Source organism: Phacochoerus africanus, chromosome 1 (assembly GCF_016906955.1).
Source record: "Phacochoerus africanus isolate WHEZ1 chromosome 1, ROS_Pafr_v1, whole genome shotgun sequence".
In the NCBI taxonomy this organism is placed as follows: Eukaryota; Metazoa; Chordata; class Mammalia; order Artiodactyla; family Suidae; genus Phacochoerus; species Phacochoerus africanus.
The window spans coordinates 103,031,156-103,057,561 of record NC_062544.1 but is presented as its reverse complement, the minus strand read 5'-3'; the positions used below and the strand labels follow the sequence as shown (position 1 = coordinate 103,057,561).

Here is a 26,406-nt window from a genome sequence, read left to right as displayed (position 1 = left end):
TTGAAGAGTACATGTTTAGGGATTAAGGCAGCTATATTCTGAGAATTTTATATACAAGTGGGTATGCCAAGTGTTAGTTGTCTCCAATATGAATTTTCCTCTTATTCCTTAGTAATCCATCCTCCAGCTTCCTTTGCCGGCAGGCATATTTATGACTAATTTCTGGCCAGTGTTGTATGGGACTTCTGGGAAGGGTAGTCAAAAGGGGCAGGGACATGTGCTAACTTCTCTTCCTCCACTATTGTTGGTTCGGAATGTAGACACAATGGCTGGCACCCTAGTGGCCATTTGGGACCATGGGGTAGCTTTAAGGATGGAGGCCACATGCCTATCAAGACAGGAACTGGTGCTCTGATCATCCATGAAGCTGCTGTTCCAGAACTCGATGGTCCACATCTGGTCCTCTTTTATGTGAGAGAGGAACACCCTTCCAGTCTGTTTAAACCATTTTATTTTGGATTTTTCTGTTATATGGAGCCAAATATTCTCCTAACTGATAAGATGGGTTCTGAATAGATGTCATATCAGAAAGGATTTCATTTTTTTTGATTCTTTTGTTTCTTAGAGGAAAGGTTTATTATTATTATTGATATTATTATTATTTTGGCTATGCCTGTGGCATGTGATATTTCCGGGGCCAGGTACTGAACCCATACCACAGTAGTGACCCGAGCCACAGCAGTGACAACACCAGATCCTTTACCCACTGCACCACCAGAGAATTCCTTAAGATCCTTTTAAAAATGCCCTCCTGCTTATTCATTTATTTGGTGTTTTCAGAGGGCAGAAGTTACTACTCTAGGGAAATTTGTTTTAACTTTTAGGTATTTTTTTCAATTATAGAAGAATCATATCACGTAAAGTACACAATGACCTGGACTAGACTTTGAGGCGAAGCAGAGGCTTGGCAGCAGGCCCAGATGGGACAGCCTTAGATTTCAGTGCAGAACTGGCAATATCTTAATATAACCACTTCAGTTCAGATGTTACATGGAGTGAATGAACATGATCTCAGGGTCAGGTGGCTTTGCTGATGGATAGGTACCAGTTGGTTTGATAGTGTGGACAGAGCTCTAAGTAAGCCCTCCTGCTAATTGTATGACTGAGCATAGTATCCTGAAGAATAGACAGACTTTCTGGAGTTCCCGTTGTGTCTCAGTGGATTAGGAGCCTGACTAGTACCCACGAGGATGCAGGTTCGATCCCTGGCCTTGCTCAGTGGGTTAAGGATCCAGCATGGCCATGAATTGCTGTGTAGGTCGAGAGGCAGCTTGGGTCTGGCATTGCTGTGGCTGTGGTGTAGGCCGGCAGCTGCAGCTCTGATTCAACCCCTAGCCTGAGAACTTCATGTGCCATGGGTGTGGCCCTAAAAAGAAAAAAAAAAAAAAGAAAAAAGAAAAAATAAGAATAGACAGGCTTTAAGGACCAGAGGTAATCTAACCGGCCAAAGAACTCCTAATTGAGATGGAGGGCAGAATTTGCTAATTGGCCAGTTTTCTTCCTCTTAGTTTTTTTGGTAGATTTTGATTCCTTTGAGTTAGTCAAGGCCTTTTCCTGGCTTAAGGAAACATGACAGGGCAACACAAGAGAAGCGTTATTTAATTAGCATTAGCGATCTGGCAGATCTTGTTAAGCCAGGAAACATTTGGAATGAAAAACCTTGGAATTTCTCACTGGGCCACTGTCCTTTGTGTCAGGCCCATCAACGCTCTTTGCTGCAAACAATCTCTTTCCAGACCTAGAAGTTAGGATCTGCCTTTGGCTTAGCCATTCATACTCTCCCAGATGTAACTTTATTTAAAAAATAATTTGCATCCATTTCATTGTTACAAAGGAAATACATACCCACTGCAGAAAATGAAAATTCAGATAAGTAAAAACAAAATGAAATACAAAGCGAAAGTATTGACAATCCCCCATTTTTAACCCCTTGGTGTGTGTCTTTTCAGACCTTCTTCTATACTGTGTAGTATGTATGGGTATGAATTTTAACCATAGGGGAGTAAAATCAATCTTTATAAGTATAAAAGTGGTAATTAATGAAATAGAAAATAAGGCTTCCAGGAAAATGCTTCGTGAGGGGTAGATATATGTGAAGGCGGTCTACAAAGAAGGAGGAATCTGCGCCAGTTAATTTGGGCATATTAATCTTAAGATCAAGGTCCCAGGTGTGGCCCTGGGCAGGTGGGTGATGCACAGAGTAGGTGGGGGCTGTGGAATGGAGGCCAAACATCAGGGACAGTTTGGTGATGACAAGTGGGTCATTTATGTGCAATTAAATGGACTGGCGCACACTCCTTAAAAGCTCATGTTCTACAACACTGAAACCCCATCGTCAACATCCTAAAAAGGCTCAAGGTAGTCTTCTTATTCTATGTTTTTGGGACTGTGCAAGTTCCCAGGCCAGGGATCAAACCTTCACCACAGCAGCGACCCGAGCTGTGGCAGTGACAATGATGGATCCTTAGCCCGATGAACCACCAGGGAACTCCTCGAGGTCTTAATTAGCAAAGAAATTACAGACTGAACTCCTGAATCGTTTGCAGCCATTTTTTTTTTTATTCCAAACATGTATTTTGGTAAACCTGCATTTCCCAAACAGTGCAAGTGAATCAATCAGAAGTGACTGCAGAGACTTGACTACACGTGACTTTGTGCAGAGGAATACCCTCCCACTGACATTCCTCAGCGGAAACGTACATGGGTGCAGCAGTCAAGTTGGGGAAGTGAAGTTAGTGTGGGTGCCTGCCATGCAATTAATCACTCTGAAAGCTTTTAAACTCACTCTGCCAGTCACAGCGTGCACATCCGAGATTAAAAAAAACCTTAACAAAGTCTGAAATCTAGATCATTGTGCTATAAAGCATTGCACCACATGGGGCATTTGTTCATAATCCCCCTAACATGCTGAAAGTCAGAAGATACTCTAAAAGGTTCATTTTGGCCTTACTGCCTCCCTTTCCTAACCCTTCATCTATTCCTCGCTTCAGAACATATTCTCCACTGTGTGTATTACTGCTCTATATAGCAAAACAAAACATGGACTAAAACCCTGCATGCTTGGAGCATTTCTAAGGGGCATGCCTTTTTGCTGCTAAAGGGCCATTTCCCCCAAATACCAATCCTTTGCCCTGCCTCTAAATTTTGGGAAGTCTGAATCAGGTATAGGTTTTCCATGTACCCTGTGCATAACTGCATTCGCCTGGCATGGCCTTAGCCAAAAATAAAAGTAGAATAAGCTTTTTACAAATGACTATGTTGGGGTTCCACAGGGAACATGCAGCAGCCATCACATACCACCTAAGGGATCTACTCCACTTCCACACTGAAAACCGGTCCTGGATGTTTCTGGTAGGCCCACTGGATTTGTTTTGAACCACCTTGCCACTGGCTCTAGGGCTGAAGTCTACATATAGAGGAGGACTTTCTGTTGGACTTTCTACAAAGCTCACCCAGCTTCAGAATGCTGATGGGTTGGTGATGCTGATGGAATTTTCCTGAAGAACTGAGAATGCCTTAGTGACCTCAGTGACAAGTGATTCCAGACATGTGCCTGTCAGTTACCATAAAGCCACTGGGCCCACTCACTTCCACTAGCATCCTGTCATTCCTGAACCTCACGGCCTCTTCTTTGTGATGTGTCTAGGGTTCACTTAAACTCCTCACTTACTCCCATGTAAACTGAGTGTGAGAAAATAATTTTTTAAAACTTTTCTGGCCACCCCGTGGCATATGGAGTTCCCAGGCAAGGGATCTTATCCAAGCCATAGTTGCGACCCAGGTCGCAGATGCAGCAATGCTGGATCCTTAACCCACTGTGCTGGGCTGGGGAATGAACTTTCATCCCAGCACTCCAGAGACACCGCTGATCCCATTGCACCACAGTGGGCACTCCAGCAAATAATTTTTGAAAAGGTGGGCATTATTTCACTTAATTTCTATAAAGGTCCTTTTTCATATTTAAAAAGTATCTCCATCCTTCTGACAGTTGATTAAAACCCTAGTGAATACACAACCATAAGTTGAAGCTGACCTAAATAATGCTGTGCAAGAGAACATTTGGATAGGATTCAGCAGATAACCCACAGAAGGGGAGATGGAAACTGGAAGGCATTTGCAAAGAACTTTCTGGAGAGGGAACAGAGACACAACAACCCATCCTGTCTGCTTCACCTGAGAGCCGGCTTCTGAGCTGGATGGAGCAGGTGAAGTGGCCAAATGGAGTGAGTGCTGACAACCTGCTTGGCCTCCCTCTCCACCTCTGTGCTAAATGGGCCACTCCCCCAGTCCTGCAGCCCTGCCTGCTGCTCAGCATCAAGAGATAAGCAGAGGTACCACCTTCTGCAAACGGGTCCCAGAGAGCCTGCCAATATTTACTCTGAGGGATGCCAGGTAGGATTTTTTTTTAAACTGCCCTATGAAGCCTCCTTCATCTCCAGGGTAGGTGACCACTCAAGTGTGTCTTCCACTCAGAATCGGCCAAAACCACATGGATCCCAGCTCTGAGACTCCCTCTTGAGCCTGCCCTTCCCTAAATCTGGTTGGCAGAGCCGTGGGCATGCGGGTCACCCTGCTACGCTCTCACCAATGTGTCTGCATCCCTTGCAGGAGGTGGGTTAGTGGCTATTAATGCAACTGGCCAAAGCTGCTGACAGAGCTGTCCCAGGCCTACCACCTAAGAATCCTAAATGATTCATGAAAGGACAACATGACACAATGAGGGAGAATCCACCAAAGGAAAGCTTGCAAATGAGAGCTCGTAAAGGAACCGCTCTATGCCCCGCTGTGGGAAGGTCTTCCTCCCCCCTGGGGAAAATGTGCCCGCAGTGTTCCCTGGGGAACCTCTAATACCTAGCACAATGCCTGCTGCACAGCAGGGGCCCCATACATATCTGTTAAGTGAGTGAAAAAACCCACTCAAGATGGATTTTACTGCTTTTGATAAAACTCACAGGTGTACTCTGAGAACTGGTTTCCTCGCCTGCATCTGCCTGTCGTTACCTCTGGATCTCTGTCCCTCTGTGAAAAGCAACATTTCTGCCTTCATTCCAAGACCAGCCTAGTTCATGCCCTTGACCCTTTGGCCTTTGTCTATTACCATGTTCACCAGGAAGGGAAGCATGATGCATTCTATCTTCCTGTATCGGAGTCAACTGTTTAAGAAACAAAAAGACACACATGTTCCCTGCCAGTTTGCAACCGCCTGGCACCCTCATAACTTTGCCAAAACTTTAGAAATCTTTGCACATATTAGCCAAGAAAGTGTAGAGAAAAACTTGTCTCCCCGAAGTCAAGTTCTTTGCAACAATGTTCACTGGCCCCCAACACGTTAGCGCCCAGTCAACAAGACTCTGTAAACAAGACCCCTGGTCTTATTTCTTGTTTCATTTCCATCTGATGCCATCTGGTTGTACTGAGGGCTTGAGCAAGCCGAGATATGTCACTAAGGACTCTGTAAGACTCACTCTCAGGCACGTTTTCTCTCGTGCCAGATGGCCTTTCAGCAGTGGGAACAACAGCCAGAGCTGCTCTTACTGAGGGTTCACTAGGGGCCAGGCATGGTACTGAGCCAGTTACATCCTTTCGGAGAACCACACTGCACTCAAAACTAGCAGCACTGAGTTGGTCATAAACACTGTCCAACAGAGAGCTTGGATAGCAAAGGCCATCGCTCAGCATTCACTTGTGCAGGGGACGGGCGAGGACGTCAATGCTATGCTCAGGACCCTTCGGATCATTTCTTTTGCATCATTTCTGTGTGCCTCTCAGCTTGGGGGTGCAGTGCTCTTTTTGAGGGCTGCTCCTGAGCTACGGGTCCATTTTGCCCGCAGGAATGGAAAGCAGAAAGTTTACATCTTCTTTGGGTGCAAGGCTATGAAAACTCAGCTCCCTTGCCCCAATTTGGGACAACTCTGAGGCATAACTGACCCTCACGAGCTGCGGCTGTGGGATCAGGCTGAAGCTCCTCTGCACAGGACCTGTCCTGAAAGGGCTCCCTTCCCTGGCTTCTCCCTTTCCTGTCTTTCCTCCCTCATGTCTTTCCTAGGGGGCCCAGGGGACACTTCCTTAATAAGTTATTGCATGAAGATCCTTCTCTCAGAGCCTACTTCTTAAAAATCCTACCTAAGACATGATTTAAAAAAAAAAAACCAAAAAACAGAAGCACAGGTTGAATGGTTATCTCTGAGAAGGACTCTGCAATTACCATTAGCTGGGACAGCAAGAGTGATAGAAAAAAGGGAGACCTCCAGACTCAAATTACCATAAAAAGGCAACACATCCCAGCATTCAGACACGAGTCTCTGCTTGGTGGGCACTGATGGAGTCCTTGTGGTGTGTGCACTCTGAGGCATGATGTCCAGGATGAGACGCCATTCTGAGGTTTACCAGATGACTGACTGGCATTGCTCCAAGCTTTCAGGTCTTAATCCAAGTGGAAAGAGGGTGAAATGTGTGCTGTATGAGGTGATGCACAGCAGACCTCAGAAATCAGGGTTTTCCATCCAAATTCCTGCTGGGAATCTTCCAATGAAAGGTACGCATGAAAAAAAGAAACCACCACTCATGGTTCTTTAGCACATTTCTTCACACTTGACTCCAGGCAACAAAGCTGTGAAATGTTCTGGGGTCAGCCACAGCCACAGCACCTCCCACTGGGATTCATCACATGAGGTGTCTTCCAATTATTTCACGGGTGAGTCTTTTTTAACAGCAAGTTCCAAAGTACAGTAAGATCTTTCTCCTTTAACACTTGTATGAACTTCCATGTATTTCCAAGATTTCAGGCCAGATATCAGTGCTTGAGTGAATTATATAACCATTTAATAGAAATAATAAAACATTGATACAAATATAAAGACATAATCAGTATAAAAGGCTTATATTTATAAAAATACTTTTAGGTAACAGTTTTCCCCTGAGGGTTGACCACACGTGTTGCCTCCATAAATAGTACCCAGCTCTGCAGCGGGCTTTCCAAAGTTCCAAGTTCAGCCTGAAAAGCAAGTGGTGGTGGTTCCAGTCAGGTGACCTGGCCGAAGTGGCTGCCTCAGGTTGGCACCTGGGCTTGAGAGAATGAGGACAAGAACAGCATCAGTGGGGCCTCCGAAAAATCTGGAGAAGATTCTTTCTTCCAAATATGGAAGATACAAAGATCGGGACGACAGGCGAACGACTGGGTCACGGGACAGCGGTGGCAGGTCACTGGTTTTTCTGGACCCAGTCCCAACTGTCTTCATTCTCTTTCCGGTTCTTCTCAGCTTCGATAATTTCTTTGTACCTTCTGCGAAAGAAGCCCATCTGGAAGGCAGAAAGAGGAGAGGATGGGTTAGAGAGATCCAGTCCGGATTCCAAAGCAGACGGGCATGATCTATACTCACAGCGCTGGGAAGGCTTGGAAGATTTCCTCAGATGAGACTGATTTTATTTATTTATTTATTTTTGTCTTTTTTAGGGCTATGGAGGCATATGGAGGTTCCCAGGCTAGGGGTCCAATCAGAACTCTAGCCACCGGCCTACACCACAGCCACAGCAACGTCGGATCCAAGCCACATCTGCGACCTACACCACAGCTCACAGCAACGCTGGATCCTTAACCCATTGAGTGAGGCCAGGGATCGAACCTGCAATCTAATGGTTCCTAGTTGGATTTCTTTCTGCTGCACCACGACGGGAACGCGAGACTGATTTAGAAAAAGCAATATGTGGAGCCACTTTTCAAAATGCAATGACTTCCTGCAGGCTGTCTCATGATAAGTTGCTTGTTCCTTATAATGTGCTTCTGGTGGAGTGTTTCCCAAACTGTGTGCTGGGGAACACTAGTTGCTGAGGTATTAGAGGTTGTTTGGGAGTAAAAGAGGATTTATGGTCATATAAACTGGAATATACTCTTTCTTTAAGAGATCTGCAATGTACAGCAGAACAGTAAAGGGGCAAAATCAACTTCCAGGAAAGGTTCAACTCAGGGACCTGACATTTCCCAAGCTTATTTGGCCTTTGATAAATCTATTAATATCCTGAGAGATATGAGCCACCGTGGAATAATTTGATAAGCACTATTCTCCCATGACAGGCATTGAAAAGCGTCTGCAAGTCTGCATCCTACTTGCTGTCCTCCAGATCTTTCTTTCAAACCCAGCACCTTGGAGCTACCATGTACATGATGGCAGGTTCCTTTAGCTTAGTTCTGAAAAGACCTTTCTTTCCAATGCCTTTGGCTTTTCACTTGTGGTAAAATGACACAGTCAGCATGGGCACCTCTGCCATATAAAAGCAACTTTTTGTAGCCCCAAACTGACCTTTTCTCCCACGCTCAGGGAGACCTGGCATCTCGTCCTGTGCTCACTGGACTTAGTGGCCTCTGTCTCCGAGACCACCATCATTCTGCACCTGCCCTTCTACAAGACTGACTGGAGTGGGTGCATAAAATCCCCAGCTCCCACTCCCCTTGGCCATGAAATCTTGAGATGCATGCTCCTTGTGCAACTGGCCCACAGTGGTGACTGGCTTAATAATACATCCTTTATTAGCTTCTTTTCTTCCTTGCCCTGTCTCACTTCCCTGGTCTCTATCAATGTTTCCTGAGATCACCTTCCAAATAAATGATTTGCCCTCAAGCCTTGTTTCGATCTCCTAGAACAGGGGAACTGAAATAAACATGCACACTTGACCTGCTTCTGGGAGGTGTGCTGTGCTGCAGGTTTGTGGTACCACACTGTCATCAGCGTACGATTCCCACAGTCAAATGTGAAAGCCCCTGAGACAAGCAATCTCTGCAGTCTGCCACCCATGGGAAATGCACACATAAAACCTGCCCTCAACAAACTGTCAAGCAAACTCAGGCTCCTGGGTACATCTAACACCATTCTCTGTGCATCTATCCCCAGCCCCTTTACCATGAGCAAAGCACCACAGTCTCATTGCACCATCTCCCTATCCCTCGAGGGAAGCTTACTGGTCCAGCCAAAAATGGGGACTGTCAAGAGAGCTGCCAAGACAGCACTGGTCACCGCCACCTACATTGCCAAAGATGTCTTGAGAGTTCCCTCTGACGGCAGTCTGCAAAGCAGTGCTGGCTGATGGCTGGGAGGGAGGGGCAGCAGTTCACAGAACAGCTGGCAAAGGTCTTGTGTTCTCAGCTTCGATCCTCAAGGCCATTTTCACAAACACTGAGTTCCCTGGAGGTGTCTTCCCAGCATCAGACCACACCTGCCAGAACCCCACTCTCTGACACCCCCATGTGTACACGTCTCTCCTCAAATCTCTACCATCTTCTCCCCTCTGCAAGGGATGTGGAAACGGGGCTTGGCCTGAACATTCTAGATAACTAGAAAAAGGTCATTGCTGCCGTCCTTGAAGCACATCCTTAGGAGGCCAGGAAGACAACCCAAGACTTAATGGAAATGTCTAACTCAGAAGTCACTGCCTGAAACCTCATTCTGTAAAGATAAAGATGTAGTTGACAGGGCTGATACGCTGTTTGCGCCTTCTGTGCTGAGGGGAATGTGATCGTGGAAAGAAGGCTGGATATAACATGAGAATAAGGAGTTCCCATCATGGCGCAGTGGTTAACGAATCCGATTAGGAACCATGAGGTTGCGGGTTCAATCCCTGGCCTTGCTCAGTGGGTTAAGGATCTGGCGTTGCCATGAGCTGTGGTGTGGGTCGCAGATGCAGCTCAGATCCCATGTTGCTGTGGCATAGGCCAGTGGCTACAGCTCCGATCAGACCTCTAGCCTGGGGACCTCCATGTGCTGAGGGAGTGGCCCTAGAAAAGGCAAAAAGACCAAAAAAAAAAAAAAAAACCCCAAAACCATGAGAATGAGATTCTTGAGCACGTGACTCTGCCTGCTGATAGTGGAATGTTTCAGTGATCTCAGGTTACTGCTCACCTTAAGCTCAGAGAAGTGACATGTCTCTACTGCGGCACTAATCAAGCAGAGCTTTAACTGCCTGCTTCTGTATCATCTCTCACAGTTGTCATTTGTCTCAGGGCTCCTAGGGATTTGTACTTTTTATCCCCAGAGCTCAGCATCTCACCTCTGCTTAATGCCAGTGATAAGTTGCAAAAATGCCCCTGTATCCATGCCCTGGGCCATGTGGCTTTGCAGCAAATCTCAGCAGGAGATGGTGTCTATTTCCTTCACCCCGAATCTGTGCAATGACTTGCTTTGACACTCAGATGCAATGGAGGTGATGTTATGTCAGTTCCACACTTAGGCCTCCAAGGCCTTGCACACTTACACTCCTGGCTCAATTTCTTGGAAACCTGCCTGGCCTCCATGTGAACAAGTTTGGTCCATCTGCTAAAAGTCCACCTGGCTGAGGTTCTCCTAGACCAGCCAGCCCCCAAGTGCCCGCAGGTGCAGGTGTGAGGCTCCCTGAGACAGAAGCAGGGCTGTTAAGCTCAGTCCAACCCACAGAATTGTGAGCTATGTAGATGGTGGTTGTTTTTAAGTCCCTAAGCTTTGGTTTGTTACATGGCAACAGTTAACTGATACAGAACTCCATATTTTTGTCTGACTTGCTGAATGAATCAACACCTATGGGAAGGGTGGCAGAGGGGCAGCTGACAGATTTGTAGGTGGAAAGAGCAGCACTGGGCCCTGTTTTGTGAGCAAACTTTTCTTGTTCAGCTCTAAGGAGGACAGGTCAGCTTACGCTCTCACAGCTATGCTGGCCTGAGGATTTGACACAGTGTGCCATCTAGCAGGGATTTAGAGTGCCTAGTTTAACTCTTGTGGGTGTCTCTCCTGAGCTCATGTTTCATGTGTGTTGTACTCGTTACTAACCAAGTGAAGGCCTGCCATCTCCTGCAGGCAGCCAGAAGCAAGCTCTTTTCTCTCGAGTGGTGTCAGCATTGGTCTTGAAGATCCCACCCCCTTGGCAGTGCCCATAGAACTTCTCTTAGAAACAGCCTTGCAAACTTTACACCCCATCCCAATGCTGCAGGGTCTCAAGCACCCTGTTCCCAACACAACCTGAGTGTTGTCTCTTAAATGGAAGATTGGACCTGCCACTGATGTTTGTCGTCCTTTGGAGCCCAAAGACCATTCCACTCTCCTGGGTAGAGAGTGCCCAGTACAGGAGCTCAGGCTGTGCACTGAATATAATGGGCACTCCTATCACAGATATCATAGAAGTGTATATTTATTACAACTATTTTCCAGCAGATGGCAGTCGAGTGTCTTTCTCTCACAAAACCAGTAGATTCTCTGAGTTTTCTAATAGATGGAAGTAAAGCTTATAGAGGAAGGGGCGCTGTTTTACTAGCCTTTACCAAGATGCTGTACAGTCTAGTGGTGGCTCTATCAAACTCATATTTCTTACATGATCAAATTGATTCCATTTTTTTCTTTTTTTAAAAACTGAAGTATAGTTGATTTACAATGTTTCGGGTGTACAGGAAAGTGATTCAGTCATACATATATATACATGTATGTACAGACACACATATATATGTACTCTTTTTCAGATTCTTTTCCATTATAGGTTATTACAAGATACTGTGTTATACAGTAGGATCTTACTGTTTTTCTATTTTATGCATAGGACTTTATATCTGCTAATCCCAAACTTCTAATTTTTTTTTTTTTTTTTTTTGGCCATGCCTATGGCATGTGGAATGTTCCCGGGCCAAGAACTGAACCCATGCCAGAGTTGTGGCCTGCACCCTTGCTGGGGCAACACTGATCCTTAACTTCCTGCACCGCAAGGGAACTTCCGATCCCAAATTTCTAATTTATCCCTCCCCTGCCTTTCCCCTTTGGGAACAGTACATTTGTTTTCAATGTCTATGAGTTTATTTTTGTTTTGTAAAAGAGTTAATTTGTATGACATTTTTGATTCCACATATAAGTGATGTCATGTGATATTTGTCTTCCTCTGTCTGACTTACTTCACTTGGTTAATCTCTAGGTCCATCCATGTTGCTGCAAATGGGATTATTTCACTCTATTTTTTATGGCTGAGTAATATTCCATTGTATATATGTACCACATCTTCTTTATCCATTCATCTGTCAGTGGACATTTAGGTTGCTTCCACTTCTTGACTATTGTGAATCAAACTAACTTCATTTCAGAAAAAGAGAGTTTCACCCTCACTGTTGTTTAGAGCCTGGATTTGGCTTTTGATATAGAACCTATAGCCCAGGCTCTAAGTTTGCCAAACCACTGTGCCATGCGAGGCCTGCCCGGTGCCACAGGACCGACTCAGAAGGGCTGCAACCAGAGAGGTGCTGCAGAGGGAGGCTGGTGTTCTGATTACTGCTCACACTCCCATGAACCACCCCCTCCCCAGACCACAGGGCCAGTCATTTCCTGGCTCTGAACCCCAGTGTCTTTGTCTCTGCCCAAGAGACCGATGGCATTGTTAGACCCCTTTCCAGCCCTGAAACACCATGAAGCTTTCCATGTTGCCCCCCAGAGAAGGCTTGGGACTGCAGCCTATGGGGCCCATGGCTGTGTATGTAGGCCCTCGCATACACACAGGCAGCAGGCACAGAGTCCTTGCCTGATGTCAACTTTTCACATAGTTTTTGGAAACTTAAATTTCCAATTTTTACATTAAAGTACAGATATATTATCGAGAAGTCTAAAAGTCTTAAACACTAAGACAAATCAAGACTTCAAAGACATTTCTCTCCTGCAGCAGGCCTCCCTCAGGCCTACACTCTCGTTCTCATTAGCGCTCATGGGTACTTTGGGGAAAAGCTTGGAGAGATGGCAAGCAAACCTACATTTTTGCAGCCCGCCGAGCCTACCCGGCGGGTGTGGGAAATGACTCGAGATGAGTTAAGCTGGACCCTCAGCAGCCCCAGGCTCAAATCCAACTCAGTGGAGTTTATGTTTTCCTGCACTTCTTCTGGAACCTTCCAGGACTTGCTTTACCACTTGCAGGGCAAAAGGCTCTGTTTATAACTGTTCTGTCCATAGCATGGGGAACACTCATGGAAAGCCTACAGGAAGAAATACTCCAGCCAAACTTGGCTCCCTTGGAAGCTGAGGGAGCAGGGGCTTTTCTGACTTCCTGTCTGTGTGGGTCCTGACGGGGCCTGCACCGTCCCGACAGACTCACACAATTTTCTGATATAAACGTGCATCGAAAAGCTGCCAGAAAACCCCAGGGGAAACAGCAGTTTCCCCTAAACAGCTCTAATTAGGAAGATGCTGTGAGAGGCCTGGGGCCCAGGAAGAAATGAAGACTGACTGGGTTCTGGGGTCCACAGCCTACAGCACAGCCTCCTCCTTTCCAGCCCACCTCGGGGGGAGTGAGGGGTGGCTGCACAACCTCACGGAGTCTGGTCCCTGGGGCCGTCTCCACAAACTCATCCCTGCCTCCTGGGCAGCCATTCCAAGGGCCTCGGACAAGCTCCTTCTTTGGATGGATTCACCCTCCTGTTTACAGTCACTGCAAGTTCCTTGACTATTTACATAGCACGTCTCTGTCTCGAGATGTCCACAGGGCAACATCAGCCCAATATTTACTTCCAAACACAAATAAGTCCCCATGGAGTGTTTCTGGCACATGGTTTTAATTGAGACAGTGAAGGGTGTGCGTGTGTGTGTGTGTGTGTGTGTGTGTGTGTGTGTGTGTGTGTCCTCTTCTTTGAGGAGAAGCAAGGATGGGTCCTCACAGCACAGCCGGAGGGAAGGTGATAAGCCCAGAGACTCCTGCAGGTGCTGCCAAACTGACACAAAGCTCTGAGCCATTTCACAGATTTATTTTTCTAAGTGTTTCTGCTCAAGGTGAACAGCAGTGCTTTCTCATGAAAACCAGGAGCCCAAAAGCCAGCTCTGGAGGAGCAGGCTCTTAAAAGAGGACCGGCCGAAAGAGAGTTTGAGATGGTCTCTCTGAGAGAGGGTGGCAAACCCACGGCACAGCCCACTTCTTCGTGACTTGTGACAGGGAAGAGCTGGCAGGTCCTGGGCCTTTGGGGAAGAGGCTGATCACAGGGCTGGCCAGGCAGGCGATGGCACGGCCCTTCGCTCCAAGACAGCTCAGCTTGCAAAAGAGGCAAAAAGGGGATGGGGGAAAGGTTCCTGGGCTGAAAGGAGTAGAGGAGGATGCAGAGTTTTTCTCCTTCATGGAGTGTTGGCCTGTGGGTTTTGGCACAGTGTACCAGGGAGGGGGTTGGTGGGGGGTGCGGAGAGAAAAGGAGGAGGGAGAGAGAAGGCTGGGGCCCTCAATGAGGCTTTTCCTCCTGAAGGAAATACATCTCAGCATCCCCACACTCTCACCACTTGACTCAAAGGCTGGATGAGCTGAAGGCACTTCTTAAATGTGCAAGTCACATATGATCTCTGAACAATTACAACTTTCTCCTCTAAACAGACCTTTACGATTGTCTTGCAGAGGCACCAGGCCCAGGCAGTTTCAAACCCCAGTCAGGAGCTAGAGAAAGGAGAGGGGACTCATTGGATTTTTCTCCCTTAAAAGAGTTTCTGATTTCAAAGTTTTCTTCCTGCATGGTGGTTTGGCAGGCTACTGTAATCCTCGCACATAAAGTTTAAATTATGGCTCCCAGTGTCTGCTAAGGGCCCAGCTCTGGGAAGGCTGATTAGGATCCATTTCAGTATTTGAAGAAGGGTCTGGTTAACTCGGGGCCCTCGTTGTGGATCTTGCGCTGGAGCCAGGGCCTGCTGCCGCCAAGCATGAGAGAGAGAGAGAGAGAGCGCCTGAGATGCCAGTGAGCTGACCTTCTGGAAGGCCCTAGGGTCTGCTCAGAAGCAGAGGAGGAGGTTGAGCATGGGGTGGAGAGCCTGGAGTTCAGCTTTGGAGAAGGCATTTGCTGACCCTATAAGGGGTTTCTATTTAGGATAAGCAGAGCATGATGGGCATGTCAGTGGCATATGGCTACATGTAGGACATACCTAAGTGGCAGTCAGGAGCTTGGGGCCTGGGTTCTTTACTTGGCCAGTCCTGCTCACCCCTCAGGGTGACTGGCTCAGCTACCACCTGCTCACTAAACTGCTTTCCCCAGAGTCTTCAAGCCTGAGTGAGGGCTCTGTTGCTTACTACCCCTGTCCCTTTGCCCCAGGCTGGCCCCAAGAGGCATTCAATACTGTTTGCTGAGTGAAGGCACTGGCCAGCTTGCAAGTGTAAAACATGCTGACTGGCAGGCCTTTGAGACACCAAAAAATCCATCTGCACAGGACCAGCTGCCTTATGGAGTTTTTGCTACCATGCCACAATATGTTTATATGATACATTTTGGGGAACAACCATTTTGGGCTCATGAGTGCAAGGCAATGGCAAGCAACCATAGGGAGCTGTGTCAGGGGCTATGCCAAAGGGAACTTCAAGAGATGTGGCTCCAGAAAGAGAAGAGGACTTGAACACTGCCCACCTGTCTTCAAAGGCCCAGTGAAGTGTTTCCTGGTAGCCGTGGCAACTGGGTACCACGCAGTAGCTCTCCCCTTGAAAGGATTGGAGGGAATAATATGTGAAATACGGTAATAAGCCAGAACCAGTTGGAGGGAACGATATATGAAATATGGTAATATTCCAGAACCAATTAAATCTCCCATGTCACTCAAATATTAGGCCCATTAATCAATAGATGCCTGTGCATTGGACTGTCAATATGATATTAGACCTCTACATATAACAAATCTTTCTTAGGTTACAAAAATAGGAATCTGAGTCAACAAGAGGTCTGTAGGTGAAGTTTTTGGAAGATTTAGGTTTTCAAAACAATCCTACATCTCATCTGCTCTTTTCAATGTCCTATAAAGTCATTTGATTTAGTTAGTCCTTTAAGGAAAAAATATTTTTCCCAAAGAAACTCTGTGGAGCTCCTTGTCACCCTGTCGATTTGCCTGAATAGACGGCCCACTCTGAATGCTGAGTGCGTTCCTGAACCTTGCACTTTTTTTTTCCTACAAAGAGCTCAATGGTAATTTTATCTATGGCACAATGGAAGAGAGATGAGGTTGCATATACTTTAAAGCAACAAAACTTCCAGTTAGGCGAATCATCCTAGTGACTTTGAAAGATTAAGATTTTGCCTATATTCTTTTTTTCGGCCATTCATGGAGAAGTTTCCAGGTCAGGGATTGAACCAGAGCCACAGCAGGGACAACACCGAATGCTTAGCCACTGAGACATCAGGGAACACCAGATTTCGTTTCTATTTCTCAACATCATGTATATGACAGGTAAAACCTGACCACAAACCCTTCGCTACCACTCCCATTGGGAGGCAGGATCTTTTCCTCTGTTCCCTGACTCTATGCTGGTATGTGACTGCTTTGACCAGCAGAGTACAGTGGAATGATGCCATGCCAGGTCTGGGACAGCCTTTCAGAGAACTGGCAGCTGTCACCATGGTCTCCCAGAACTGAAGCCACCATGTAAAAAGGTTAGCACATTCTGTTGGAAGGGACACTTGGAGAGGCCCTGAGTCTGCACAGAGAGGGAGGGGGCCTGGCTGAGTCCAGCCTCCCGGCCATTCCTACCCAAGGTGCCAGGATGTGAATAAAGTTGTCTTGTGAGGCAGACCAGCCCAGCCACCAGGTAAATGCCCCTGTGTGACACCACTCAGTGTCACGTGGAACAGAAGAATCACCCAGCCAAACGCTTCCTGGATCCCTGCCTGACCCGTTCATTCGTAAGAAAGAAAGGAACACAATTTGGGGGACAGTTTGTTGTGCAGTAAAGCTACTCTGTACTGTACAGAAGCCTGTCATTTGGGCAACAGCCCCACTGACAACCGTGTAACTCTGCTGCAGTGAAGGCCACTGGGGTATCTGCCTAATTTCCTTTTTTCCCTAAGATTCCCTCCATCCCCACCCCAACCTGGCCTCTGCAAAGTGCCACCTGGCATCTTTCTCCTGCCCTGGCCTTAGCTTTCTGGATCAGTGGGGGACAATGGACCCAGCCTACTCTGGTCAGATTATTTCCCTGCAGCCTCCCAGTTTCTTGCTAGGGTTGTGGGCATGTGACTTAAGTTGAGCCCATCAGATTCTCTCGCCCAGGCTTGTAGGACTGGGACTCAGAGGTGGCTAAGCAGCCCGTGTCTGTGGCTTGAAGTCACTGAGGTGAGTCTGGAGGGGGTGGGGACAACCATTTCCCCCTGTGTGTAGGAAAGCGTGGTCCGCTGTGGGGGAAGGAGGGTGCAGGTGTGCAGAGGAGCAGAAGGAAGAGACTGTGTAGGCAAAGGGAGCGAGGGGAGGAGGGAGGGAGGCTGCCTGGGTTTCTGGACTCTTTCTGGGTCTGGATGCATGCATTTCCTTTGGGACTGAGGAGTCCCTTGCACCCTTAGAATCAATCCTCTCTCACATTCATCTTCTCTCTCTGAAGTGACTGTGAATGGATTTCTGGTGTTTGCAATCGGAAAAAAAATACCCCTGTGATAATTGAAATGAGTACGTTCAGTCCTGGAAACCAAAGGGACTGCTTCCAAACCAGCAAGGTGACAGGTGGGGGCGGGGCTGGGAGTGACTAAAGCCCAGTCTGGTCTCCTGTAGGCATCATACACTCAGAAAGCCCAAGATTCATCTTCCCTGATAAGACTTCAAGCCCTGCCTTCCTTACCCTGGTTACAAGAAACCATCCATTGATCCATTGTCTAAGCTGAAAACAGAGAGGGGCTGCCACTTTTTTCCTTCCTGGCTTCTCAAGTCCAATGAGTCACCAATAGATCCTGCCTATTCTAACTGGTCCTCCCCTCCCCCACGGGGACCGTCTTGGCCCCACCCTGACCCCAGATCTCTCTCCCAAAGCAGAACTGGTCAGGTCACTGCTCTGCTTTTGGACCTCCAGGCTCCCCTATCTCCAGGTCAGCAGGATCGCTCCCAACCAGGCAATCTTATTACCAGTCACTGACTTACCATCCAGACACACTCACAAGCTGCTCCTCACAAACCCTGCTCATTTTCTCACTTTCTCTCCCCTCTGTGTGGGAAATCCATCTGCCCTTCCCCATCTGGAAGACTCAAATCAAATCTATGCTCAGACTTGAATGACACCTCATTTGTGAAATGTCCTCTGACGACAACTGGGGGCTTCTATGTATTAAGTGCTAAGCATTTTGCCTGTGTTACCTCCATACCTCAAGTTAGATGTTAGGGGCTCTGTTTTAGAGAGGAGGAAATGGAGGTCAGAGAGGGAAAGCCACTCTCCCAAGGTCACACAGCCAGGGTTCCAGTTCACAGCTGTCAACCTGCAAAGTCTACACCCTCACCTACTATGCTGTACCCAACTGCCTTTTCATCCCCTGGAGTGGGGGCAGGGGGATTAATGGTGCCTTCTTCTCAGTTTCCAGAATAGTCACTGCACAGCACCCACCACCCTCAATTACATTTATAGGTCTGTGTGCTAGGTGGAGAGGCGTTCAAGGCAGAGTCACAATCACTAGGGTATCCAGGCTCCTAGCCCAGTGTTTGGTTCAAAGCAAGTGTTCAATAAATCTGAGTTAAAACCAATATTGCTCTCGGATGGTGAGCAAAGCTTCTTGTTCAGTTGGCTGGTTGGTTGGCTGGTTTTTTATGGCTGCACCCCTGGCATATGGAAGTTCTCGGGCCAGGGACTGAATCTGAGTTACAGCTGTGGCAATGCCAGAGCCTTTAATCCACTGCGCCAGGCCAGGCATTGAACCCACGCCTCTGTAGTGACCTGAGCTGCTGCAGTTGGATTCTCAACCCACTGCACCATAGTGGGAACTCCTGGCAAAGCTGTTTGGACCCATATGGCGTCAATCGCCAGCTTCCTCAGAGCTGTTCTAGGACCTTACTTCTACCTCCAGCTGTAGAGGTCTTGTCGGGTTGCAACCCCTTGACCACTCTGATTTTAGGGCCAGTCCATGGCAGAAGGAAATGTCTGCCTTCTTGGGGCCCAGCTTTCTGGATCACACACAGCTGGGTGACCTCAGGATGCTGGCTACCCCATGACACCTTCTCCTGCAACCACATTCTTTAAGCAAATACAACAGGAGCAAAGTGAAACAGAGGGCAGGTGAAGGAGGAGGGAGTGTGTGCTTGGGAGAGGGGGTGCTCCTGAGTGGAGGGGCCAAGTGGCAGCCAGACGGAGGACATGCCAGCCCTGAGAGTGGGGAGGACATGGCCACCACGCTCAGCTACTCTGTGTCTCTGGTCCCACGCACCCAGCCGTGGAGGATGGGTTTCTTTTCTTCTGAAATGTCCACACAAAGGCAGAAGGAAGTCTCTCTCTCTTACACCTCCCCCGCCAAAGCCCCAAACACTGAACTGGCTTTGTTCTCTACCCACAGACCAGACGCCTTGGCAGGAAGGAGTTGGAGATGGAGAAAAGGGTGAATTAAGACTCTATCTGGCCATGCAGATTAAACAAACAACAAATGGGGAGGTTTTTTTTTTTTTTTTTTTTTAAAGGTAATATCCGCTCCTGGCAAAACATGCAGGAAATTGGGCACTGTGGATACTCTGCTTGTGGGAGGGTGATGGGTATAACCTTTCTAGAGGGCAACTGGCAACTTGTAATAAAAGGCTTAAAATAATGCATTTCTTTTGACTCGGTAATGCCATTTCCACGGTTTCATTTGAAGGACATAGTGAAGGATGGGTGCAACGATTTGGCTCCAAGCATAGTCACTGTGGCACTGTTAAAAGGAGTGTGAAGCCCTGAGCTATCTGAGTCCCAGCACCCAAGTGCTGGGTGAGTAATCCTCAGACATCTGCAGCCTTCGGGCAGTGCTGGATACTGGTTTTTAACAACATGGAATGATGGTCACCATTTTGCACTCAGGGAAAGACAGGCTGTAAAACAGTACGTGGGATGTCCAAAAAGCATGGGAACCTAAGATAAACTTATTTTCAAGTAATATGCTCAATCTACTTTTTTTTTGACCTCCAAACCCCTTTTTTTCAGGTGAAGAATCTCTAAAATTAAAGCAATCAGTCCAACTGTCAATCTGAAAAAATGCACAAGAAACCCATGATTTTCCCTGTTTCTAGACTTCTTGGATGCTTTCAAGTATATTTATTACACTTTTTTTCAGATCGATAATTGAAGCCATGGCTTTAACCTTAGAGGTCCTGCACCTGTAAATATACCAAGTGTTTTACTAGAGAATTTAACACATTATTCAAAAGTAGGCAGGTGCTATGAGAATGCCGGGTCTCTGTCTATCAAGAAGAGATGATGCTGGGTTCACCATGGTTATTTCTGGGCCAGGCACTTCTGAATATTTGACAACTTTTTTTCTTACTGATACATTTTTATGTTTGATCAATAAATACAAATTATTTTGGAATCCCCAAGAAACCAATCCCTTGAATTTAAAGCATCCATCCACACTTGTGTTAGAGGCTGTTTCCACCTGCCTCTGGAAGCCGGAACACTGCAAAAGCAGGGACGTGGGGTCAGAAAGTACCAGCTGTGGTCCCCGGTGCTGTTCGAGGAGCTGGCAACACGGTGGAAAGAAGAACAGACAGGACCCCACTCACCTGGCACATCACCGCCCAGTGGAAGAGACAGACCTTCCTCACATCATGACTCTGAAAACATTAGCGGTGAACACAGAGGCTCTGAGGTTAAGGACTTCAGGTCTCTGAGAAGAGCGTGTGAGGAAGAGAAACCATTCTAGACTTGGGGGTGAGGACAGCCCTTCTTCCCTTGGGAAAGTGACAAGAGGCAGGACACAAAGGATGAGCAGGTGGTCCCCGGTGAAGGAGGCAGGGTAAATCTATCCTTTGGGGCACAAACGAACCCCCAAGGAGTTGGGGGAACTTCTGGTGAAGTGACCCAGGCAACACTCTGGACACTTAGCTCCCGCCCACCTCCATTTCTGGAGTCTTCTGGCAGAAACCTTTTCCACATTCCAGGTGGGAAAAGAACAAAGAGCTGCTCTGTAGTTTCTTTTCTTGTTTTTTATGTCAAGGATGTGAGTTAGCCATTCCCGTCCCGGTCCCAGCTGCTACTCTCCAAGCTTCTGTTTTGGAGCTGGGCTCCCACCATTCTGTGTCAGGGCTGGTGGCAACTCCGTTAAGGAAGGCAGGAGAAGAGGGGGCTGAGATTTTGGGGTTGCCTCTAAAGTGGTCCAATCCTCAGGCGTGAATGGCCTCAAGAGGAGCCAACATTCCATTCACTGCCTAGAGGGGGCCATACTCAAAGTGCTGTACCTGCACCACAAGGGAAGTCCCAACGGGAAAGCTGTAGCCCAGGAGACGGGGGAGGTGGGAGGGCTGGGCATCTGGGCGGGCACTCCGGGTGCACCTGCCATCTCCACTCACCTTCCAGAGCAGCACGGCCAGCAGCAGGAAGATGAGGATCCCCACCAGCAAGCTTATGGCGATGATCCAGCCCACGACGTAGCCTCGGGGCTCCAGGTTGTGCAACGCCTCAAAGACCACCTGTGAGGCAAAGCAGAAGTGAGAGGGTTCCCAAGAGGAGCCTACTTTTTTCTACCTGGTTCAGGTTAGAGAATCCTACCTTTTTTTTTGCAACATGGATGGACATAGAGATGATCATACTAAGTGAAATAATTCAGAGAAGGACAAATACCATATGATATCACTTACATGGGGAATAAAAAATGATACAAAAGAACTCATTTACAAAATAGAAACAAACACAGATTTTGAAATCAAATTTATGGTTACCCAAGGGGAAACATGGGGCTGGGGTGGGGCGGGAAATAATTAGGAGATTGGGATTAACATATACACACTATTATATATAAAATAGGTAAGTAACAAGGACCTACTGTATAGCATAGAGAAACCTACTCAACATTCTGTAATCACCTATATGGGAAAAGAATCTTAAAAAGGAGTATATACGTATAACTGAGTCACTTTGCTGTATACCTGAAACTAACACAACATTGTAAATCAACTATACTCTAATAATTTTTTTTTAAAAAAGACAGATCCATGCCTTTGCATTCTTGTCCCTAAAAAGCTGTGGATCAACTGCCTCCCACAATCAGAATCTGTCGAGGTGTCTTGTACAGGCAACTATGAGGCACCGTGGCTGAGAGGTGTACCCTTAGGCAAACAAGATACTCTACTCAGTATTCTGCTCTGTGAAAGGGAAAGTACAATGGTTTATGAGCATTCCTGGCCTCTGTCTCAGAGAGAAGCTCTGCTGAACCTTCTCGTTGACAACTGATTGCTAAGATGGGCTCAAGGGAGTCAGCTGTAAAGTCTAATCCCTTGGATAACCCCGATGGCTGCACAGGGATGCTGCCCACCCCCATGGGGTCCAAAAATATGCCTCCTGACAAAGCCACCTTGGAGGTCTGGTTTTGTGGATTCAGAGACGGTGAAGAGTATCCACTGCAGTTTAGTCTGGCAAATTCCATAAGAATGTCCTGTCACTTCCCTGGAATGTGTGCTTAATCTTTTATTATTTTTAGGGATGCCGTTCATCTTCTTGGACGTGTGCTTTATGCTTTGGCAGAGCTGGTTCCTGCATATCACAACTCTAGCAAACTCATTGTGGGGGATGATCTGAGCATCCTGCAGTTCTAAGATGTCACGTGTTCCATAAACACCCAAAGAAACAGCAGCATGGACCACAGGGAGAGAAGCACCGACAATCCAGTCTTGTCTCCATCACTAATGAAGGGGATGATCCTGGTCAAGCCCTTGAATCTCTTTAATTAAAAAATTAAAACATTTTCAATCAGTCCATGGTATGCATGTATATATGTATGTATTTTATTATTATTATTATTATTTTTTTAGGGCTGCACCTGTGGCATATGGAGGCTTCCAGGCTAAGAGCCGAATCAGAGCTGTAGCCACTGGCCTACACCAGAGCCACAGCAACACAGGATGTGAGCTGTGTCTGCAACCTATACCACAGCTCACTTCAACGCTGGATCCTTAACCCACTGGGCAAGGCCAGGGATCTAACCCAAGTCCTCATGGATCCTAGTTGGGCTCGTTAACTGCTGAGCTACAACAGGAACGCCTATGTTTTTTTTTTAATTGAACTTTAGCTGACTTACAATATTATATTAGTTTCAGGCATACTGCATAATGATTCAGATGATATTTTTACAGATGATACTCCATTAAAAGATAATGGCTATAATTTCCTGGGCTCAACAAGATATCCTTGTTGCTTATCTATATTATACATAGTAGTCTGCATCTGTTAATCCCATTCCTGTTACCTTTTAAATATCTTTTCTATCTTCTTATTTCTATCCCCAGGTACTACCCTGGTTCAAGCCTAAGCTTCTCTCACTGGCATGATTTCAGAAGCCCTGGAGGAGCCTCCCTGCTGTTAAAGAGCTGTCTTCCTAAAACAGGTCTCATCATGTCATTTTTCAGTTTATACTACAGATAACTTCATTTTATACTATACACAGTTCAGGTACCAGTCTCTTTATAATCTGGTCACTTTACTACCTTTCTAGCCCCTGGCAGGACCTGTAGTCACATTCTAACCAATTAGTTATCTCTTTTTGAGAACTATGATGTCTCTCTGTAAGCTGTTTTTGTTCTGTGTCTCCTCCCCCCTCCCCCGCCCCGTCCCCTTTCTGGCCATTCTGCAGCATATAGAGTTCCTGGGCCAGGGATCAAATCTGAGCTGGAGATGCGACCTACACCATAGCTGTGGCAATGCTAGGTCCTTAACCCATTGTGTTGGGATGGGGATCAAATCCTTGCCCCTGCTGCTACAGAGACACAGTGGGAACTCTTCTGCAGGCTGCTTTTGCCACCTGGAATGCTCTTCCATTCTTGTCCATTTGACAAACTCCAACACTGCTTATCTTACAAACATTCGTATTCTTTGACCCATTAATTCTGTACTTGAAAATTTATTCGAAGGCAAGAAACGTAAAGCACAGAAAAAGTTTTATAGCCAAAGATGTTCACTGCAGAAATATTTATACTGGTATAGAATTGGAAACATCCTTAATGGAAAAGAATATGACAAATTATATATATATATATATATGACTGAATTACTTTGCTGTACAGCAGAAACTGACACAACATTGTAAATGACCAAAACTTCAATGAAAAAAAATAGCAATATTCTAAAAGTCTAACAAGAGAGCAAGAGGTGAGTAAATTATGGAAACCACAAAGTAGAACACCATAGAGCTATCGAAATGATTATAAGTCTCACTATCCAAGTATGATTTTCCAAAAGTTAAAACCATGACTCTCATACAAATAGACAGCCAATCCATATCAAAGGTTTATTTAATTCATGGCCGAGGGAATCAGCAGGGTGGTAAAGCTAGTTCAAAGAAGGATCTAAGGATGTGGGTAAAGGAAAAAAAAAAAAAAGAGTGTTGAAATCAGATACAAAACTGGTTAATAGCCTGCAGGGCAATAACTACAATCTCTGGGATTATATTTTCTGCCAGGCAGAAGTCATTTTCATCTTTACTGGCAAAAGGTGTTTATAACTTAGTTATCTACAAGTTCATATGTAACTTCACAGAATCTGGTGTTAGGCAGGCCTATTAAACTAGCGCTTTTCACAAATTTTAATGTGCATGAGAATCGCATCTAGTTAAAATGCAGATTCTGAATCAGTGGGTCTGGATGGGACATCTCAGGTATGTCCGCTGGTGATGCTGATGGTGCTGGTCCACAGACCATGTTTTGAGCAGGAAAGGGCTAGGGAATACTCCAGGTTGCCACTGAGAGGACATGTAATCATCTTCTGCCTGCTTTCTAACTTTTACGTACTTCTGAAAATATGATAATAAAATGGAAAAAATGATAAATGCCATAAGGTTACATGAAAAAAAAATCAATATCCATTTGACCTACAGAAGACTCCAGCTTTGCAGAAAAATGCAGGAAAAATGTAAAGTACATAGGTGTTTTGGGATACTATGGGTATTTTTCCCTTTTCTACTTTCAACTGTTTCAAAATTTAACTGATTTTTTTTTTTTTTTTTGGTTTTTTAGGGCCGCACCCGTGGCAAATGGAAGTTCCCAGGCTAGGGGCTGAATTGGAGCTGGAGATACTGGCCTACATCAGGTCATAGCAACGCCAGATCTGAGCTGTGTCTGCAACCTACACCACAGCTCACAGCAAGACCAGATCGTTAATCCACTAAGAAAGGCCAGGGATCAAACCCGTGTCCTCATGGATGCTAGTTGAATTTGTTACCACTAAGCCACCATTTAACGGACATGTTAAGGTCATGTTAAAAAAAAATTATAAGCAAAGACTCTGCTCCCATGTCTCCCATGTCTTCTGTTACAAAAAGACTGACCTACTCTGCTCTTTTCAGCAGAACTAATCATTATCTGAACTTCTGGAAATGGCAATTTCCAACCTCTCTTAGAGAAAGCCTGCAATAGCACCCTGATGTATAAAACATAAATAAAATGGAAATTCTCAGCTTATGAGGAAGGTGAGCAGCCGGAGCCTTGACTGATCAGCACCACATCCCAAGCCAGTCCCTTCTAACTCAGCCCCAGCAGCCTCTGAACCAACTCAAGACAACCCACGACTTCCACAAAGCTTAGTTTGTTTGCTTTTTAGGGCCTCACCTGCAGCATATGGAGGCTCCCAGGCTAGAAGTCCAATTGGAGCTGTAGCCGCTGGCCTTCGCCAGAGCCACAGCAATGCCAGATCCTTAACCCAGTGAGTGAGGCCAGGGATCGAACCCAGGTCCTCATGGATAATAGCTGGGTTCATTACCACTGACCACCAACACAAAGCTTAGTTTTAAAACCACCGTGGAGCACTTTATCATCTCGGTTCCAAGTCCCTCTCACTCTGTAAGATAATGATGTACCTTCCTGTCCACAGACTCCAGTGAACTACGAATTCTTATAGAACAAGGGTTTGAATGCACACTCTCCCATCACCTAAACCAAGGCCGTGATTCATTATATGACTCCTGAATGCACGCTTTAATCAATTCAGTGTCCTTTCTGCCAGAGCATTTGATTAAGTATGCATATGATTCAGTCTCAACAAAAGAGAGGACGGGATCTGAAGCTGGAGTTGCTGAGTGTGCTTCTCTTTTCTCTACTTCAAAAATACATCCGAGAATGTTATTTCTTTGGGGATAGTCCTGGCCATCCATTCACTCATCCATCTATTTGTTCGTCCTCCACTCATTCATTCATCCAGTCAACAAATGTGTGTACAGGACCTACTATGTGCCAGGCATTGTGGGGATTCATTGATGAATAAAACAGGTGGTCTTTGCCCTCATGGAGCTTCCAGCTTGTAGAAAATACTGGCCAGGTAGATACATCAATGCAAAATTATAACTTTAGAAAGTGCTCCAAAGGAGAGGTTCATGTTTATAAAAGACTCTGAGATAAGTATCGCAGTCAGAAAGAGTTTCTTGAGGAACTGCTTGAGCTGAGAGTTCAAGGATAAGCAGAAGTTAACTAGTCAAAGGGGGGAGGGAACAACATTCCAAGAAGGAACAGCATGTGGAAAACCCCTGTGGCAGAAGTGAGCTTGGCAGGGCTGAGAGCTGCC

At 46.3% G+C, this 26,406-nt stretch overlaps 1 protein-coding gene across 1 annotated transcript in view; it reads right to left on the bottom strand.

Moving 5' to 3' along the window:
- Positions 1 to 6,164: 6,164 nt before the first annotated feature.
- The window catches only part of ITGA9 (integrin subunit alpha 9), a 355,238-nt gene continuing 334,996 nt past the window's right edge, over positions 6,165 to 26,406 (bottom strand). Inside the window, exons 27-28 of the mRNA XM_047770180.1 lie at positions 21,213 to 21,332; positions 6,165 to 7,299 (exon numbers count right to left, since the gene is read on the bottom strand). Of these exons, the coding sequence (XP_047626136.1) occupies positions 7,201 to 7,299; positions 21,213 to 21,332 (219 nt within the window). The 3' untranslated portion in view covers positions 6,165 to 7,200. The remainder of the gene's footprint in view (positions 7,300 to 21,212; positions 21,333 to 26,406) is intronic.